Source organism: Ovis aries, chromosome 3, assembly GCF_016772045.2.
Source record: "Ovis aries strain OAR_USU_Benz2616 breed Rambouillet chromosome 3, ARS-UI_Ramb_v3.0, whole genome shotgun sequence".
Taxonomy (NCBI): Eukaryota; Metazoa; Chordata; class Mammalia; order Artiodactyla; family Bovidae; genus Ovis; species Ovis aries.
This window is the reverse complement of record NC_056056.1, coordinates 100,433,849-100,453,799: the sequence shown is the minus strand read 5'-3', so window position 1 is coordinate 100,453,799 and position 19,951 is coordinate 100,433,849. Positions and strand designations below refer to the sequence as shown.

General features: G+C 48.4%; 1 protein-coding gene across 3 annotated transcripts in view; it reads right to left on the bottom strand.

Moving 5' to 3' along the window:
• Nucleotides 1-19,951, bottom strand: part of TBC1D8 (TBC1 domain family member 8) — a 138,250-nt gene that overhangs the window by 22,403 nt on the left and 95,896 nt on the right. For all 3 annotated transcript variants that reach the window (XM_027967055.2, XM_015094488.3, XM_042246412.1), the window contains 10 exons: nt 18,294-18,501; nt 14,189-14,383; nt 13,101-13,268; nt 11,689-11,839; nt 10,135-10,349; nt 9,405-9,522; nt 6,112-6,397; nt 5,061-5,190; nt 4,824-4,922; nt 3,506-3,574 (listed from right to left, as the gene is read on the bottom strand). In XM_027967055.2, the coding sequence (XP_027822856.1) occupies nt 3,506-3,574; nt 4,824-4,922; nt 5,061-5,190; nt 6,112-6,397; nt 9,405-9,522; nt 10,135-10,349; nt 11,689-11,839; nt 13,101-13,268; nt 14,189-14,383; nt 18,294-18,501 (1,639 nt within the window). The remainder of the gene's footprint in view (nt 1-3,505; nt 3,575-4,823; nt 4,923-5,060; nt 5,191-6,111; nt 6,398-9,404; nt 9,523-10,134; nt 10,350-11,688; nt 11,840-13,100; nt 13,269-14,188; nt 14,384-18,293; nt 18,502-19,951) is intronic.

Sequence of the window (19,951 nt, the reverse complement as noted above, 5' to 3'; positions counted from 1 at the left end):
TGGGCTTGGATGAAGCACAAGCTGGAATCAAGATTGCTGGGACAAATATCAATAACTTCAGATATGCAGATGACACCACCTTTATGGCAGAAAGCGAAGACGAACTCTTGATGAAGGTGAAAGAAGAGAGTGAAAAAGTTGGCTTAAAACTCAACATTCAAAAAACTAAGATCAGGGCATCCAGCCCCATCACTTCATGACAAACAGATGGGGAAACAATGGAAACAGTGAGAGACTTTATTTGGGGGGGCTCCGAAATCACTGCAGATGGTGACTGCAGCCATGAAGTTAAAAGACCCTTGCTCCTTGGAAGAAAAGCTATGACAAACTTAGACAGCATTACTTTGAGACATTACTTTGCCAACAAAGATCTGTATAGTTAAAGCTATGGTTTTTCTAGTAGTCATGTATACATGTGAGAATTGGACCATAAAGAAGATTGAGTGCTGAAGAATTAATGCTTTTGAACTGTGGAGTTGGAAAAGACTCTTGAGAGTCCCATGGACTGCAAAGGAGATCAAACCAGTCAATCCTAAAGGAAGTCAATCCTGAATATTCATTGGAAGGACTGATGTTGAAGCTGAAGCTCCAATACTTTGGCCATCTGATACGAAGAGCCAACTCATTAGAAAAGATCCTGATGCTGGGAAAGATTGAAGGCAGGAGGAGACGGGAATGACAGAGGACGAGATGGTTGGATAGCATCACCGACTCAATGGACACGAGTTTGAGCAAGATTTGGCAGACGGTGAAGGACAGGGAAGTTTGGTGTGCTGCAGTCCATGGGGTTGCAAAGAGTTGGACGTGACTGAGCAACTGAATAACAAGTGACATGATGGATGTTAACCTACTGTGAATCATTTTGCAATATATATAATTCACTATGCTATACAGCTTACACTCAGTGCTATAGGTCAGTTATATCTCAATGAAACAGAAAAAGAAAAAAGAATTGCATTCAGGCAAAAAAGAAAGATGACTTTAAGTTCAGAATAAAAGTGGATTTCACTAAGTACACACTGTTCATCTGTAACAGGAAAGAGTCTATGAAAAAGACAGAGAAGACTGTTTGTTGTTAATACAGAGAACAGTCACACCTGTACATCCCAGGCTTAGGAAAGGATGCAGGGAAGTTAAGCCCACTCCTTAATGAGAACCTATCACATATTTATTCAACAATGTAAGGGTATCTCTTTGTGGCCCTTTCCCTGGGAAAATGAACCTCTGGTTCAAAAGGCAAGAGAGACATGCCAAATCCAACTAGGGAACCTTATACCTTGCAATGACCCAGAGGGATGGGATGAGGAGGGAGGTGGGAGGGGGGTTCAGGATGGGGAACACATGGACACCCATGGCAGATTCATGTCAATGTATGGCAAAACCAATACAATATTGTAAAGTAATTAGCCTCCAATTAAAATAAAACAAAAACAACAACAAAAACCCAAGCATTAAGATATATGAAGTCAGAATGGATGTATGTGTATGGGTGAGTCGCTCTGTTGTCCACCTGAATCTACAATATTGTTAATCAGCTATAAAATAAAAAGTTAAAGAAAAAGAGTACTCCCTAATAAACATCCTGAACACCAAAAAAAATTAATTAATTAAATATATGAGGTCAGACTACAAAAGCCAAGGAAATTCAGAGAAGGTCAGGAGCAAGAGCTGAGGTGTAGGGACAGCCTGAGGGCTGCTCTGCAGGGCGTGAGGATGACCCTGGGTGCACACAGGCGGTGCCTCAGGTTGTGCCACAGAACGGGACACCATGCTTATGATGCTGTTTCACTGAAATTTCTTTTGGAAGTGTTATCTTGAAATTGGCATTGTAGTCACAGTTAACATTTGTAGCCAGCCCTACACAAGCGAAGGGCCTGCAGCGCTAACAACAAATATGAAAATAAATTTCACCCACATCATTCACAGAAAAGATAGAAATAGGAAACAGGAAATGGCTGTCTTCTTTAAATACTCCTTGTATGAAAGTTTAATAATATGGTTAGTACTTAATACAGTTTTTTTTCATGGTGAACTTAAAGCAGTCTTTTAAGTTACATATTTTCAGATGTCTGATGTGTCTTATTCTCCCAAATTGAGAACAGTCAGCCCTAAAGAAATTAGACTCTTCATGCTAAATATCACCTTGGTTTACCTGCTTTTGTGTTTCTAGTATTCCCTGTTTTAACGCCTTGACAAAGAGAGGTGGGGGCACAGGACACCAAGTCACCTTTGACTGTATTTTCTCTTCATGCAACAGAGAAAACTATAAAACTTGAAAACCAGTGATGCTTACAGGAGTCCTCGTCACACATCCTGCTGACGGCAGGTGAGGAGTGCCAGCAACTGACCGAGCCAGCCTCGTGTGTCAGTGACCGCAGCAGACAGTGACATGACGGCTACAGGAGGGTCAGACCAGCTCTGCGGCTCCACTCAGAACCTACGCGCTGCTCAGGGCTATTTCAAGTACACGGCAACTCAAGTTCAGAGGGACTGAGGGCCCAGAGTCCCCAGCAGAGGAGCTCCAGTGGCCAGACTCCTCTGGGTCTGGCACTGCTCTGCTGGCCTGTGCTCTGCTCTCCCCTTCACAAGCTGTCAGGAGTGGGTCCACTGTCTGGCTCTCTTCCCCATTTCTATTGACTGTTTCGAGCAAGAAAATTTCTAGGAAGGCACTTGAAAATGGTCTTTGCAGGATGATGTAAGTAGCAAGAGCTGGGAATCCACCTCAATACCCAAATATTCAAAATACAGTTTACTGTATTAAGTACTGGGGCTTCCCTAGTGGCTCAGATGGTAAAGAATCTGCCTGCAATGGGGGAGACCCAGGTTCAATCCCTGGGTCTGGAAGATCCCCTGGAAAAGGGAATGGCCACCAACTATTAAGCATTACCAACAGGACAAACTGTAAACTGATTTAAAAACAAGATCACATGGCAACATGACAAAGCGTTAATAACAGCATCAAGGAAAACAGAACATAAATAAGCATCCAGACCAGCCCCACAAACAGAAAAATATGTATACACGTCTTGTAGGTGGTGTTATGAGTAAAACGTACATGAGGCGATACAGGAAACTATATTCAATATCTTGTAATAATCTATAATGAAAAAAATACATATATGTGTACAACTGAATCACTGTGCTATACACCAGAATCAAAGACAGCATTGTAAATCAGCTATACTTCAACTTAAAATAATAACAGGAAAAAAAATGGATACGAGGAGACAGTTCAGGAAGAATCACCGTTGGGTCCACGGCTGACTGGGAACTGCTGTTGGGCAGAGCAGGGTGCGTCCCCGTCACTGAGGGCCTCTGGGCCAAGCGCAGCAGCATTCATGCACGGGCTCAGCAGGCACTGTGAGGCCAGAGCCGCCTGGCAGGGGCCATCCCAGCCTTGCTGCACTCAGCAGGCCCGTGCCGGCCCCTCCCCGCCGCAGGTGGGCAGCCTCGGCCGCGGCCTGACTCAGGGTCTCTCACTTCCTCACCCCTCAGAGTCTCCTACCTTGAATAAATCGTAGAGCTCCTCCAGGTCTTCAGGGAGGATGGAGACTTCTGGGATAACGACTCGGAGCTCGAGGAAAGAACAAACAGGCATGGAGTGAATGCTCTGCCTGCCCTGGAGGATCAGGGGTCAAGAGGGCGCATCCCACTGGAGTGGACGCCGGGCGCCCAGATCATCCGGAGATGGCTTTATGGTGACTTTCTCAGCGCTTCATCCTCAACCTTTCTCATTCACACATCTAAGACTCAGGACGAGCGTTTAAATACTTGCAAAGGACCAAACGCTAGCAAGGCTCGAGCTCGGGGGGCAAGCTCCTGCAGCATGACCACCAGCCCTGTAGGCCTGGACTTACCTGGTGGTCCAGCGGTTAAGAGTCAGCCTGCCTGTGCTGGGGCCAAAGGTTCGATCCCTGGTCTGGGAAGATCCCCACAGGCCCCAGATCAGCTAAGCCTGCACGCCGTGACCACGGAAGGCCGTGCGCCCTAGAGCCTGTGCCCCATCACGAGAGGAGCCACAGCAACGAGAAGCCCTCGAAGCACAACTGGAGCGGCACCCCACTCACCACAGCTAGAGGAAAGCTCCCGCAGCGGTGCCAGCCGGCACCGCCAAAAGTAAATGACACGTAAATAACGGCTTTAAGAAAACTGTGAGTGCTCAGTCCAGTCCGACTCTTTGTGACCTCAGACTGAAGCCTGCCAGGCTCCTCTGTCCATGGGGTTTTCCTGGCAAGAATAAATAAATACTGGAGTAGTTTGCCATTTCCTATGCCAGTAGTAGTGGCCCCTAAAAAAAAAAAAAAAAAAAAAAGGCCACAGGCCCTCGGCACAGGGCAACATCTATATTCTTTATTTAACCCCACATGATGAGTGTTGTTATCCTCATTTTACAACCAGGGAGACAGAGGCTCACAGTAGCTAATTTGCTCACAATATGTCTGACTCTAAAACTAAATCCATGCTATTTCTCCACTAGCTCACTGCTGTCAAGCTGTCGTTAGTTGCTCAGCGTGTCCGACTCTTTGTGACCCCAGGGACTGCAGCCCCCTAGACACCTCTGTCCATGGGATTTCCCAGGCAAGAACACTGGAGTGGGTTGCCTTTGCCTTTTCCCGGGCATCTTCCTGACCCAGGTATCGAACCCAGGCCCCCTGCATTGCAAGCAGAATCTTTACCATCTGAACCACTTAGTTGTTAATTTAATGCAAAAAACAAACAAACAAACAAAAGCTGTCGTTCTCCTGTCAGGAGGCAGCAGGAGGCCCAGCGCGGGTCAGCGCCTGGCTGCCAGGAGCCGTGGCCCGGAGGCAGCCCCTACTCACCACGTTCTGCTTCGTGGTGTCCTCGTGGCCCTGGAGGACTCGGATCCTGTGCCTGCAGCGCATACGCTCGATCTGAGCCACAGACTGGTCCCCGAATTTCTGCAGGGGAGGGAGGGAGCGCTCGCTCACAGAATCCTCTCTGCATCCAGACAGCAGACGAGCAGCAGCCCCCAACACCTCCCTGGAAGTTCAGCTCCCGAGAGGCACGGGGCGGGGGCGGGGGCGGGGCCCAGGTACCTCGTAGGAGTCCCGGATCAGGTCTGCGATGTCAGTCACGGGACACGGCTCCTGGTCGTCAGAGAAGAAGGCGTGGTGGCTGCCAATCGGGGGTCCCGGGCTGTCCTCGTTCTTGACATGGTCCAGAAACCTGGGCACATCAGACACCAGGAAAGCACAGGTTACCATCCCCTCCCCCACCCTGGGCACCTCGCGGCCCCCACCACCTTCACAGGGGCCCCCAGACACGGGCAGCAACTGTCAAACCGGCTCCTCTGTCTCCAGTCACTGTGAGGAAGGCCAGGCCGCCGCAGCTACACTCTTTCTAGAGGAAAGGAGAAGCGAGCGTGAAGACAGGCATGGAGACCCTGGAGCCGCAGGAAGGCCTCCAAGGCCTCTGACGCTCCGGCTTCCCTGGTGGCTCAGACGGTGAAGAGTCTGCCTGCAGCATGACAGACCCGGGTTTCAGTCCCTGGGTCGGGAAGATCCCCTGGAGAAGGGCGTGGCAACCCGCTCCAGTATTCTCGCCTGGGAAATCCCAGGGACAGAGTCTGGCGGGCTATAGTCCATGGGGTAGCAGAGAGCAGGACATGACTGCGCGACGGACACTTTCACTTTTCTGACTCTCCAGCGACGTACATACTGTGATGGAGACCCAGTGACGTAGACACTGTGTTTCCACGGTACTCTGAACAGGAACTTGTCATTTATCAGCCAGCTCGCCCTCAGTTCCACACATCCTCAGGCTAGCGGCCTTTGCCTTCACGGCAACACTCAGAACACCTGTGTGTTCTGTGCACAAGACATCCACATCCCCCAGCTGGCTTCCTGAGGCCCACGTTTCCCCAGGTCCACCTGCCCTCCTTCCGTTCAAGGTCACTGGAGGTCCGTCTAGACTTAGGACACCTGAACCTTTTGAGAGACAGCAGTGCCCTCTTGGTGGACAGCAGCGACAGAAGGTGGGGAGGATGACAAGGTCGCCAGATGGCTTGCCCCAGGGGACCACAAGGTGGCCGAGTGGAGGGGAGCCCCACGGTGACAGCCCAGTCCGGCGCCCAGCGCCCCGCCTCACCTGCTGAGGACCATCAAGGCCTGGCTGTCATCCTTGCTGCTGCACAGGTCCTCGGCGGTGGCCTCCAGCACAGCCAGTCCCAGCTGGAAGATGGCCTTGATGCCGTCGTAGAAGAAGCAGTCGACCACGTTCACGGCGCTCTCCAGAGGCATGATGCTGAGGAAGAGCGTGAGGAACCAGGACAGGGAGATGGACGCCAGGGCCGAGAGGTCATGCATGTGCTCCGCCAGCTCAGGGAGCTGCTCCCTTATGAGCTCCTCGAAGACGGACTGGTCCACCTGGGCCCCTGGGGAAGGAGCCACGGAGACTGGCTGCGGAGGGAGTCACTCCCTCTCAGATTAGAGCTGCTCTGAGATGCACAGAACCATGACACGGGACGGGAGTCCAGGGAAGGGCTCACACTTGGTTCACTGACTTCTGATGTTTGGACCACGGTGATTCAATGGGGGAAGGACAGTATTTTCATCTGGCATTTTAGAAAACAGTGCTCCTGTCTACTATAGCTAGGACACGGAAGCAACCTAGATGTCCATCGAAGTTTGAATGGATAAAGAAGCTGTGGTACATGTATACAATGCAATATTACTCAGCCATAAAAAGGAATGCATTTGCGTCAGTCCTAATGGGGTGGCTGAGCCTAAAGTCTATTATACAGAGTAAGTCAGAAAGAGAACAACAAATATTGTATATTAATGCATATATAGAGAATCTAGAAAGATGGTACTGATGAGCCTATTTGCAGGGCAGCAGTGGAGACCCAGACAGAGAACAGACTTATGGACACAGTGGGGGAAGGAGAGGAAGGGACAAAAGCAGAGAGTAGCCCTGAAACATATACACTACCATACATGAAACAGAGAGCAAGTGGGAATTTGCTATATGACTCAGGGAGCCCAGCTGGTGCTCTGTGACACCCTAGAGGGGTAGGATTGGGTGGGAGGCAGGAGGGAGGTTCGGGAGGGAAGGGACATATGTATACCTATGGCTAATTCATGCTGACGTATGGCAGAAACCAACACAATATTGTAAATCAATTACCCTTCAATTATAAATAAATAAAATAAGACAGTGCTGAACCAAGTGCCCATCTACTGGGTGGGGAGGGGGAAGGGACCCTTCCTACTTCAAACCATTCAGAAAAATACATATGAAATGTGTCATGGATTTAGTTATAAAAGCTAATGCTAAAAAAACATCCAAAAGAAAATACAGGCAAAAGGCTAAAATTTCTCAGGACACAAAAGCATTAACTGTAGAAAAATTATGAATTGGATTTCATCAAAATAAAAGACTGGTATTCTTCAAAAGAGACCATTCATAAAATGAAAATGCAAACTTCAAACTCAGAGAAAATATTTGTGGCAACTATATCTGGCAAAAGTTTTCTAATCAAAATAAAAATAAGGAACTGATGCAACCTGATAATAAAAAATCAATAAACAAATCTTTTTTTTAAAAAAAAAGCAAAAGATTTGCACATTTCTAAAGTGACAAATGGCCAATAAGCACAGAAAAACAGGTTTAACATCATTAACAATGATTAGAGAAATGTAAATTAAAATTACCATGATATACCACTCTCACCCACCAGAATGGCTAAAATTAAAAAGACAGAAAATTCCAAGTATAAACAGGGATTTGGAGCAACTGGAACTCCCATGCATTGCTGGTATGAGATAATGTGAATACGCTTTGTCCATTTTGGAAAACTGACAGTTTTCTTATAAAGTTAAGCATACATCTAACTGTGACCCAGGAATTCTACTCCTGGGTAAATCCTAAGAAAAGTGTCAATATATATTCCAAAAAGACTTATACACGGATGTTCACTGGGACTTATAAGAAGAAACTGGCAACTCCAATGACTGGGATGAAAGAATCATGGTATGAACGAACCATGAAACGGCACGCAGCAATGAAAAGGAACTGCTGATGCACCAACAGTACCTTGAATGAAGGAAGTCAGAACATTCTCTACTATTACATTTATTCCAAGTTCAAGAACAAGCCAAATAAACCTGTGGTGACAGAAATCAGTGCCAGGTGTTGTGTGTGGCAGGGAAGAGGTGGCAGGGGTTGTAGAAACGCTCCCTGTATTGGGTGGTAGTCACAGTATCTTGGAGGGTCCACTGCTCACTGCTGACTACAGTCTGTCCCATCACCCAGGGAGGGCTTGGACAGCATGCCCCCAGTGACCTCGAGGTTCTGGTCACTCCTTGCTGCTCTGTACAGCGTTAAGTACCTCCCTTGATATGAAGGGAAGAGGGAAGCAAACCAATTAGCCACTCAAATACAGGCAGGGGGCAGGGGACAAGTCAAAGGCCGCCTCCTTCCTGGCCAGCCCGCCCTCCCTCCCGGTGGTCATCAAACTCCCTCAGTTCTTAGACCTCAGTCTTCAAGCCTCTTCTTCCTGCCTTGTCCCTACATCCAACCTTTGCCAAATTCCATCTCAAACTGGTTCTTCTGTTTCTGATCCCACGGCTGCCACCCTAAGTTTACGCCATTTCCACCTCTCATTCTGGATTACTATAAGGTGTCCCTAAGAGTATTGCTCGGCCAGAGCAATTTCCACGTCATTTTATCCACGAGGAGGTAGCTGGATCAGAGACAGGGTCCAAATTCAAATCTCAACCATACGAAAGTCAGCGGCGCATATGCCTAGGGGTCACACACAGGTTTGCCCAGAGCTGGAGCAGTCACAAATGCCCTTTCTTACCATCAGCCTGGATAAGTGAGGAGTTCTCCTCCTTTGCCCTTTACGTCGGGCTTCAGGGGTCTCCATTATTGCTCTGCTCCCTGCATGTCCTATCTGCGCAAACTCCCTGGGGACCAAGAATGAGAACTCTCCTTCCAGGCCTCAGCATCAGTGAAAAACCTCTGTGGTTTTCACTTTTGGACTTGCTTTTTGAACCTAGGAATTTTTCTTTCCTTAAGTTCAGCTATCCACATAAAATAATTTTTTCTTTATCCAAAAATCTGTAAGAGGGGACTTCCCAGGGATCCAGTGGTTACGACTCTGTGCTCCCACTGCAGGAGGTCATGGATTTGATTCCTGGTCAGAGAACTAGGATACCGCACGCCACACAGTGCAGCCAAAAAAAAAAAAAAAAAATCTGTAAGTTTGTGGCAAAGAAGCAGTCAGGATACCACATTCCACCCTTTTGCCAAAACTGTGCAGAGAGTTACATCAGTTAGTTTTGAAGATTCAAGAGTCAGACGGCGCTGGTGCAGAGACCAGCCGCGTCTCTTTATAACCACCCCGAGGGACAGAGGGGAAGGGAGCAGACAGTTACCAATGACGCGGTGGTTGAAGTAGTCGGGCAGCATCCGCTCACACACAGCCACCAGCAGCCAGAAGGCTTCCTCCTCCTTAGCGTACAGTAGCAGAACAGAGGTCAGGATGTTCATGGACTGCTCAGGGGAGTCACAGGGGAGTGGACAATTACTGACCAGGTCACGTGTACCACAGAGACATTCAACAACACACAAGCCCAGGTGACCCACAGAAGCCCAGGCTACACAGATGAGAGACACAGTATATGCAGCCAGTCAGGACTGAGCTGGAATGACCACAGTTATCGGCGTGGGCCCCACAGGACCCGCGGGGCTGAATCACCAGCCACTGCTTTGCCCCTGGCCCCCAGGAGTGATGCTGGGCTGGGCTGTGGAGCACGCCTTAGGCTCAGAACCGAACCCCACTAATCTCTATGTCTATGTTCAGATTTAAAAATAATCCTGATGACTTCTGTACGGTTTAGAGGTAGGACGCTCCAGAGCGGCTTCATCAATACTATCCTGCAGTGGAGGCTGGGAGGCCATGAAGGCTGAATGGCCTCCTGAGGACAGGGGCCAGCTCATGCCACGCTCTCCTGGGCCCGGGGTAACACTCCTCCCACATCATCAGCTTGTCTGCCTCCACGAGGCCGATTCCCTCCCCAGGACAGTCCTGGGCACGGAGGGCTAAGAACATGGAACCCGAGGCCTGGGCGCTTGGCCTGGGGTGGCGCTGCAGCGCCCGCTCACCTGGCAGTACCCGATCTTGGGGTTCCTGTGGGCGTAGGCCGTCAGGACTCTCCTCAAGGCCGCAATGCCCGTTTCGTTTTGGAAAGCGGGGTGCTCCGGCAGGGAGCGGTGCAGGTCCCGCTCTATCTCCTCCGTCACCAGGCAACACTTCCCCATGGACTCCTCCACCAGGTTGCCGTAGTAACCGGGATGCGCAGCAAGGTCCGTGACGGCATCTGGTGATTTACAAGTAACATTTCAATGTTAGGTGGCAGCCTGGATGGGAGGGGAGTTTGGGAGAGAATGGATACACGTGTATGCATGGCTGAGTCCCTTTGCTATCCACCTGAAACTCTCACACAACACTGTTAATCGGCTCTTCTCCAATATAAAATAAAAAGTTTTTAAAAAAAATAACATTTCAAGGGGGGCTGATTTCTGGGAGAGAGTCCACATGGGGAGGGGCCTGTCCTGCCAGAGGACCTCAGTGGGGTCTCACTATCTAAGCAACACAAAATAGTTAAGACCACATATGACCAAAAGGAACGTCACTTCTTGTAAAAACAAAAAAGAGAGGAAAAATGAAGTAATACGGCTTTTCTAAGAATAACCTTACAGAGAGGGGGGGAGAAGAGCTCATACTAAAAATAGCTTTATACTAATATAATCAGTTGTACTCTTCAGTAACAGATGTATGTATGTGGCCTACCTGCCAAATGAGAGAAAGCCCGTGTGCACCAACAAAGACCCAGCGCAACCAAAAATAAAGTACAATTAAAAAAAAAAAAGCTATGGAGCACATGTTCTGTGGCGCACACGAGGAGCCTCAGCCTCCAGAAGGCTCCCAGAAGGGTCTCTGAGGAAGGTGGAGCCCTGGCCGCTATTCCCCCAGCACCTCAAAAGGAGCAGCAGTCACACTCTGGACCGCAGAGCCCTCCCTTCTTGCTGGTGGGGCCCCCGTTCCTTCAACAAGTGGCGCCACAGGGCTCACAGAAGATGCCTCTGGAGACCTGGGCCCCAGGCTCAGCCCATCCACCAGCGAGCATCAGATGAGAGATGCCCCAAAGCAGCAGACGGAGAGTCCCAGATCCAGCGAAGCAGGAGGAGGATGCGGGCAGGAGAGAAGACCCCTCGGCTCTGTGTGCATTCCCCGAAGCAGGAGGACCAGGAGGAAGTGTCCCCAGAGGGAGTTATTGTAAAGCACATGAGCGAACAACTTCTGAAGACGTTTTCAGGTCTCTAGATATCTAAACACTGCATGTCCAGGGGGTTCTGAAGAGAATTCTAAGGACGATGAAGAGACTCATAAAATCACGGCTGAAGGGGAGGCGATCCCCCTGCCAGACCTCACGCTGACCGGGGACCCCACAGCCCCAGAAGCTGTAGCAGCCTGGCCCAAAGTCCACACAGGAAGGTCCCAAGGTCCCAGCTGGGCATGTCACAGGCGGAGAGAAGCCGTCTGCATGCGCGCACACACACGCACACACACTCCCCACCCCCGACTCGGGTCAGGGCCTCCGTCCTGGGTCTGCTCCAGAAATAAAAGCTGGGCCTGGAGACCCCAGAAACCCTCACCTGAGAAGAGAAGCCAGAGTCTGCCGCGCAGGGACTCGGGGATCCCCATGGCCACCAGCTTCCGGATCTTCTCTGTGCGGAACATGCACACCGTCCTGCCATACTCCGCGAAGTGGTCGTTCCAGAGGCTCACCTTGATCTGTTCCCTGGACTGGAAGCGGAAACACGCTCGGCGTACGAAGAGGCATCGTCCACAGCCCGTCACAGAGGGTGCTCCCTCAGCTGAGAGAGGACCCACCTGCTCCAGGCAATTTGCTGGGCAGACACCTCTGAACGTCCAGCAGCATGGAGATGTAAAGGTCACTAGCCCTTCGGGAATTCAGAGGCCCGTGGGAGACCTGACGTGAATAAAATGCCATTTCCTCGGCAAAGTTGATAGTAAGAGTGTGCTCATTCGAACTACTATGGGAACGCAAAGCCAATGGAGGGCGGAGTGGGGTCGGGGTGGGGAAGCCTCTCAGGATGTCGAAGCCAAACCAGTTTCTCAAACAGGTCAGCTCAGAGAGCAGAGGGGAGCCAGGGGCTCTCATGATTTGCCTGGAACTTCCTGACAGCCAGAGGAAAAACTGCCAACTGGAAAAAAAAATGACATCGTCCTCAGTAGTAGAAATGAGAAAGAGACGATGTCTCTAGGCAGCTGGAAATCCTTTCAAACTATGAATTTTGAAAATTCTTTAGAATTTCTAGCTGGCAGGAATGTTTCCTTTTAAACAAGAAGTTTATGTATGCTCTTAATTATCTGTATTCTCCAGTCATGGGAGAGGTGCACACATACAGTCAATATTCTTATTTGTTGAAACAATGAGCATTCAGTGAGCATCTCTGAACAGCACATCAGAAGGCTTCATCCTGAATAAATAAAACTAACAATCTGTGATACATGAGCCATTAAGTGTCCAAGGGGCAGCCACCCTGGTACTGGCGGTGCCCACACAGCATGCCTCCTGCCAGGGCACCATCTCATAGCTTGGCTTCTAGTCTATTTACCACTCAAGCACTGCCCACAGAGTCTCCCTGCAGAGGAGAAAACAATCACAAGTGTAACCAAGGTATTTTTAGTTTAGTAGAACTGGAAAACAGCCAGCGGCCAAAAAAGAAGCGCTGTACCTAGGAGTCCCGCGGGTGCCCCTGGATAAAACGAGACAGACTTGTTCTGCACCTGGAAACCCCACAAGGAGAGCACGGATAGATGCTCCCTGAAGGGCAGGTAGAAAGACACTGCCCCCCTGACGTCCCACCACATCCTCCACCCACCTGGAAGTGTTCAGGCCACTGGCATCTCTGCCCCGTTCCACTTTTTGCCAATGAGGTGCCCAGGGCTGCCTAGGAACCTGTGTCAGGCCCACCCCAGGAGGAGCCTGGAAGCCACGCCCCACCACCTGCACGTGCGAGGGTGGAGCCACCTCACTCACCATTCTCGAGTCCGGGCTCTGGCTGCCCGACTGCCGGAAAGCCTCGGGGTGCATCAGTGGGCTCGTTTCTTTCTCCCTTTCCTCGCTATTTTGGGAAGACACCATCTCAAGACCCCCAAACCTGTGGTTGCCACTGCACAAGCTTGTTGAATAAAACACGGGTGAGGTCTGCATGGGAAGGAAAAAAAAGAATGACAAAAAGAGAAAGTCACTGCTTTAGTTACGGGGCAGTCTCTGTCTTTGGATGTGTGAGCTTAATGAGCTTAAACATGCCTGTCTGCTTGGGACTTACGGGAAAGGCACTCTAACACTAGACCCGGCGGGGCTGATCCTCAGGAAGGAGCATGGTCCACAGGGCTTTCCCAGCACCGCTGCTCCCTGGCTCACAGAACACGGCCCGCGCAGGGCCAGGAAGGAAAGATCGCACCCTCAGCATCTGGAGCTGAGGACGGGCATCTGGAGAGAGCGGCTCTAGGGAACTGAGAGACCTCCTCTCCTTTCCTCCTGTCACTACCCAGATGAAAAGCGGTCCAGAAACGGGGAGGACGGGTGTGAAGGAATCAGGGACTAGGTCCAGCAGATCTGGATTTACTGTGGCAGCTGTCCATTCTTAAAGACAGTGAATCATCTCACTGGGCAACTCACATCTGCCCCCAAATACTATAACATCACCCCCTCCATCCTCAGGGGGATGAGGGCACTGACCTCTCTAATAAAGAGGGTGTCCACTCACCTGTGTGTTGATTCCCCACCAAACCCTCCAACCTCTGAGAAGATGGCCTGTTGATCCCTGACACCTGAGTGTACCCCATCAACCCCTCTAACCTGTGAGCCCCATTAGCCCCTCCAACCTGTGGGTGAGTCCCCTTCAACCCCCTCTAACCCTGCCATACCCACTCAGGACACCCAGAGCATTAAAGATGATATCAGATTGTCTGCTACCCCGGTCCAGCATTATTGACATTTTTCTGGTACCCAAGTGGGTCATTGTTACATGCACTCCCCTTTGAAGACACCTGCCCTAGAGGTGCTGGGGCAAAAAAAGGGATTTTCCGTTTACAGACTCCGGCTGTCTCCAGGGCTCATACCAGCTCCTCATCCAGGGTGGTGTCATAGTGCACAGGGTGGTCGGCATGCACCAGCTTCAGTCTCGCCAGCAGACCCTCCACCAGGCTGTCACGGTCTCGGAGCTCAATGAACTGGAAGGCCATCTTGCTCCGGATGCTGACGATGATGGGGTTTGGCAGCAGACTCGTGTCCTCCATTTTCTCAATGCTCACAACCTGTTGCAGACAGTCACGCGCACAGAGGCACAGAAGAGAGAAGAGGGGCAGGAGTTCAATTGCAGATGCAGAAAACAGAGAGAGAAGGACAAACCCAATAACTGCATTAAGGAACCAGTACAAAGTTAGAAAGTATGGGATGTGGTGTATTTACAACAGCCCAAGGTGGGAGTAATTCAAGTGCCCCTGGCTGGATTAACGGATGAGACATAACCAAAACATGGGTCTACACACAGTGGGACATTATTCAGTCTTAAAAGGGATGGATGTTCTTTTTTTTTTTTTTTTTTTGCCAAACCATGTTGCATACAAGATCTTAGTTCCCTGAGCAGGGCTTGAACTTGTGTCCCCTTCACTGACAGGCAGATTCTTTTTTTTTTTTTTTTTCTTAACATGCAAACCTTTTAAGCTCTAAAGGATTACATAATTGTCAATACAATTAAATATTGGAACAAAAAACTAATTAGGGTATTTTTGGTTATTTTTTGACTAGAACAGAAATGAATAACATCTCATTATGTATGTTCCTATTTTTCACTTCTCTTGTTCTCATTCTTTTATTTCCATCATATTATAATTCTTTTGTTAGGTCATTGGGGTGTATCTGTAACTCAATCCATATTTTTTATAGCTAACTTTTGATTCAATTCATCCAACTCTAATTTAAATGATTTTATATTTTAGTTTTCAAGAGAAAATTAATATGTTCATTTAGTTGCCAAGTCATACATGACTCTTTTGTGGTACCATAGAAGTGAAGGTAAGTTGCTCAGTCGTGTCCGACTCTTTGCAACCCCATGGACTGTAGCCCACCAGGCTCCTCCGTCCATGGGGTTCTCCAGGCAAGAATTCTGGAGTGGGTTGCCATTTCCTTCTCCTGACAGGCAGATTCTTAACCACTGGACCTAGGAAGTCCCAGAAAGGATGGATATTCTGACAAGCACTGCAGTATGGATTCACCTTGAGGGTGTTCTGTTAAGTGATACAGCCAGTCACAAAATGATGAATTTTGTAGGATTTCACAAAGACCTACAGAGATACAAGAGACCTACAGAGGTCAGGGCTTCCCAGGTACCTCAGTGGTAAGGAATCCACCTGCCAATGCAGGAGATACAAGAGACGCAGATTTGATCCCTGGGTCGGGAAGATTCCCTGGAGGAGGGAATGGCAGCCTACTCCAGTATTCTTGCCTAGAGAACTCCATGGTCACAGGAACCTGGCGGGCTACAGTCCATAGGGTCACAAAGAGTTGGACATGACTGAGCACAGGGGAGTCAGGATTCATAGAGGCAGAAAGGACGGTGGTGGATGCCTGGGGCTGAAGGAGGGAGATTTGGGGTGCTGTTTAATGGGGACAGGGTGTCAGTTCGGAAAGATGAAAAAATTCTGGTGATGGTTGCACAAAATGTGAATGTACTTAATACCACTGAACATAACACCTAAAAATAGTTAAAATGGTATGTATGTATATGTTCAGTTCAGTCACTCAGTCGTGTCCGACACTTTGGAACCCCATGGACTGCGGCATGCCAGGCCTCCCTGCCTATCACCAACTCGCGGAGTTTACTCAGACTGATGTCCATTGAGTCAGTGATGCCATCCAACCATCTCATCCTCTGTCGTCCCCTTCTCCTCCTGCCTTCAACCTTTCCCAGCATCAAGGTCTTTTCAAATGAGTCAGTTCTTCACATCAGGTGGCCAAAGTATTGGAGCTTCAATTTCAGCATCAGTCCCTCCGATGAATATTCAGGACTGTTTTCCTTTAGGATGGACTGGTTGGATCTCCTTGCAGTCCAAGAGCCTCTCAAGAGTCTTCTCCAACACCACAGTTCAAAAGCATCAACTCTTCAGTGCTCAGCTTTCTTTATAGTCCAACTCTCACATCCATACATGACTACTGGAAAAACCATAGCCTTGACTAGACAGGCCTTTGTGGGCAAAGTAATGTCTCTGCTTTTGAATATGCTGTCTAGGTTGGTCACAACTTTTCTTCTAAGGAGTAAATGTCGTTTAATTTCATGGCTGCTGTCACCATCTGCAGTGATTTTGGAGCCCTAAAAAATAAAAGTCAGCCACTGTTTCCACATCTATTTCCCATGAAGTGATGGGACCAGATGCCATGATCTTAGTTCTCTGAACTTTGAGCTTTAAGCCAACTTTTTCATTCTCCTCTTTTACTTTCATCCAGAGGCTCTTTAGTTCTTCACTTTCTGGCATAAGGGTGGTGTCATCTGCATTATCTGAGGTTATTGATATTTCTCCCAGCAATCTCGATTCCAGCTTCTGCTTCATCCAACCCAACATTTCTCATGATGTACTCTGCATATAAGTTAAATAAGCAGGGTGACAATATACAGCCTTGACATACTCCTTTTCCTATTTGGAACCAGTCTGTTGTTCCATGTCCAGTTCTAACTGTTGCTTACTGACCTGCATACAGGTTTCTCAAGAGGTAGGTCAGATGGTCTGGTATTCCCTTCTCTTAAGAATTTTCCACGTTTGTGGTGATCCACATAGTCAAAGGCTTTGGCATAGTCAATAAAGCAGAGATAGATGTTTTTCTGGAACTCTCTTGCTTTTGCCATGATCCAGCGGAGGTTGGCAATTTGATCTCTGGTTCCTCTGCCTTTTCTAAGAACCAGCTTGAACATCTGGAGGTTCACAGTTCACGAACTGTTGAAGCCTGGCTTGGAGAATTTTGAGCATTACTTTGCTAGCATGTGAGATGAGTGCAATTGTGCAGTAGCTTGAACATTCTCTGACATTGCTTTTTTTGGGATTGGGATGAAAACTGATCTTTTCCAGTCCTGTGGCCACTGCTGAGTTTTCCAAATTTGCTGGCATATTGAGTGCAGCACTTTCACAGCATCATCTTTTAGGATTTGAAATAGCTCAACTGGAATGCCATCACCTCCACTAGCTTTGTTCGTAGTAATGCTTCCTAAGGCCACTCGACTTCACATTATATGTATATAATTTTAAAAAATAACTATATAAGGAATTCTTGCTCTGCTCTAAAGGCATTTGTAAAATGAAGTCATCTGCTACAGAAAAATGGGGGTCAATCACATGAATGAAAAAATTGAGTTTTTCTGAATACTGCTTAGCCTGCACATTATAACAGCAGGAGTTTGGAAGTCTTGACATTTGACAGAGCTGTGGGTCCTGTCACTACAGACATGCCCCAAAATCACAGGACTGAGCTCAACAGATCTCAAAGCAGACTCCATTTACAAGAAGAGAACTCCGGAATTTTATAGCTGGAAAGTGACAGTGTTAGTTGCTCAGTCATGTCTGACTCTTTGCAACCCCCTCCACGGACTGTAGCTCATTAGGCTCCTCTGTCCATGGGATTCTTCGGGCAAGAATACTGGAGTAGGTAGCCATTCCCTTCTCCAGGAACGGTTCTGACTCAGGGATTGAATCCATGTTTCTTGCATTGCAGGTGGATTCTTTACCATCTGAGCCACCAGGAAGAGAAGCATTTTTCTAAATTTTTACGTAAAATTCTAGAAGGATATACAAACGAAGCAACTTGACATTTCTTTTCAACAGGTGAGTTTTTAATAGGTCACTTTTTTCTCTTCCCTCCCGGTGGGTGAAAGGGGAGGAATCCTTCCTAAGGGCTGTTGGAAAAGCTTTCATCGCTAGGCATGAACATTTTAATAAGAGCTTTATCAATAATGTGGAGGCCAGGGTGCCTGTTCTCACCATTCACATCTATGCAAATTTCAGGTTGCCAGGCAACAACAGAAAAAAGCAGGGGCCCCTGGTCAACTCAGGCCAAGCATCCCTCTAGAATCGCCCATTCTCAGAGGCAGAGCCTTGCCCAGTGAGCATCCATCCCCTCCGTCTCCCAGCAACCACGATCCTCCCGCCCCCCCGCCCCACGGGAGGATGCCAGGTCTACCTCTCGGAGTGGCAGGATGACTTTGCAGCAGCCAGCCTCCTTGCTGGCAAAGCAGATGTAACTGTCAGAGGTGAACATCTGCCCAGCGGTGTGACAGCGGCTGAACGGGGTCCAGAGGGAACAGTCCAGGACGGCGTGCAGCTTCTCCCGCCTTGGCAGCCTGAAGAAGGCCCGGAAGAACTCGTTCTGTGCCCTAGCTTCCAGGTCCCTGGCAAAGGAGGGGAAGGGAAAGAGGCAGACATGGTGACTGAACTCACTAGATTATAAATAAAAACACTTTCAAACCCCTGGCACAACCTGATGTAGAAGGGGATGCAGAAAGGTGCTAGGCCCCCAGTTCCTGCCCCTCTCCAGCCCCCTCCCCACCCCACGGCCAACCTCTGGAGTGAGAAGCAAAGGCCGAACAAGTCACCTCTGCACAGAGGTGATGCAGCGAACACAGACCAGGGCAAGTCTGCCTTCCTGGTTTGAGTAACACATGAATTATCGCAAAGCAAATGTGTAAGAATCTAGTATGAACTCTCCTGCTCTGTTGGTGGAAACGTAGCTTGTTGCAGCCACTATGGAGAACAGAGTGGAGGTTCCTTAAAAAAACTAAAAATATGCTGATGTTTGATAGAAACCAGCACAATACTGTAAAGCAATTATGCTTCAATTAAAAATAACTAAATTTTTACAAAAACTAAAAATAGAGCTACCATATGAGCCTGAAATCCCACTTCTGGGTATACAGCGGGAGGAAATGGTAACTCAAAGAGACACACATACCCAAGTGTTCACTGCAGCACTGTTTACAAGAGCCAGGACATGGAAGCAACCTGAATGTCCATCCACAGTTGAACAGATAAAGAAGATGTGGTATATTTAATATATATAGCAGAATATTACTCATACATTTTAAAAAAGAATGAAATAATGCCATTTGCAGCAACAGGGATGGACATACAGAGATTAGCATATCAAATGAAGTAAGACAGAGAAAGACAAACACCACATCTATCACTGATTTGTGGGATCTAAAAAATTATACAAGTGAATTATTTATGAAACAGACTCACAGGCTTCGAAAACACACTTATGGTTACCAAAGGGGAGAGGCAGGGGAGGGGTAAATTAGAAGTTCAGGATTAACACATACACACTGCTGTATATAAAACAGGTAATCACAGGACCGACTGTATAGCACAAGGAACTCTTCTCAATACTCTGATAATCTATATGGGAAAAGAATCTTAAAAGAATGGATATATGTACATGGGCAACTGAATCGCTTTGCTGTACACCTAAAACTAACACAGCATTGTAAGCCAACTATTGTGCTTGTGCTAAGTCACTTCAGTCGTGTCCTACTCTTTGTGACCCCGTCGACTGTAGCCCACCAGGCTCCTCTGTCCATGGGCTTCTCCAGGCAAGAATACTGGAGTGGGTTGCATGCCCTCCTCCAGGGGATCTTCCTGACCCAGGGATCAAACCCATGTCTCTTGTCTCCTGAACTGGGCAGGCTTGTTCTTTACCACTGAGCCACCAGGGAAGTATCTAGTATAAAATCAAAATTAAATTAAAAAAAAAAGATCTAGAGAGAGAACTTTAAAGTGCCAGCGAAAAGCAGAAGCTGGCCACCCAAGGAGCCTGCACACACTTACTGGCTTCAGGGGCCC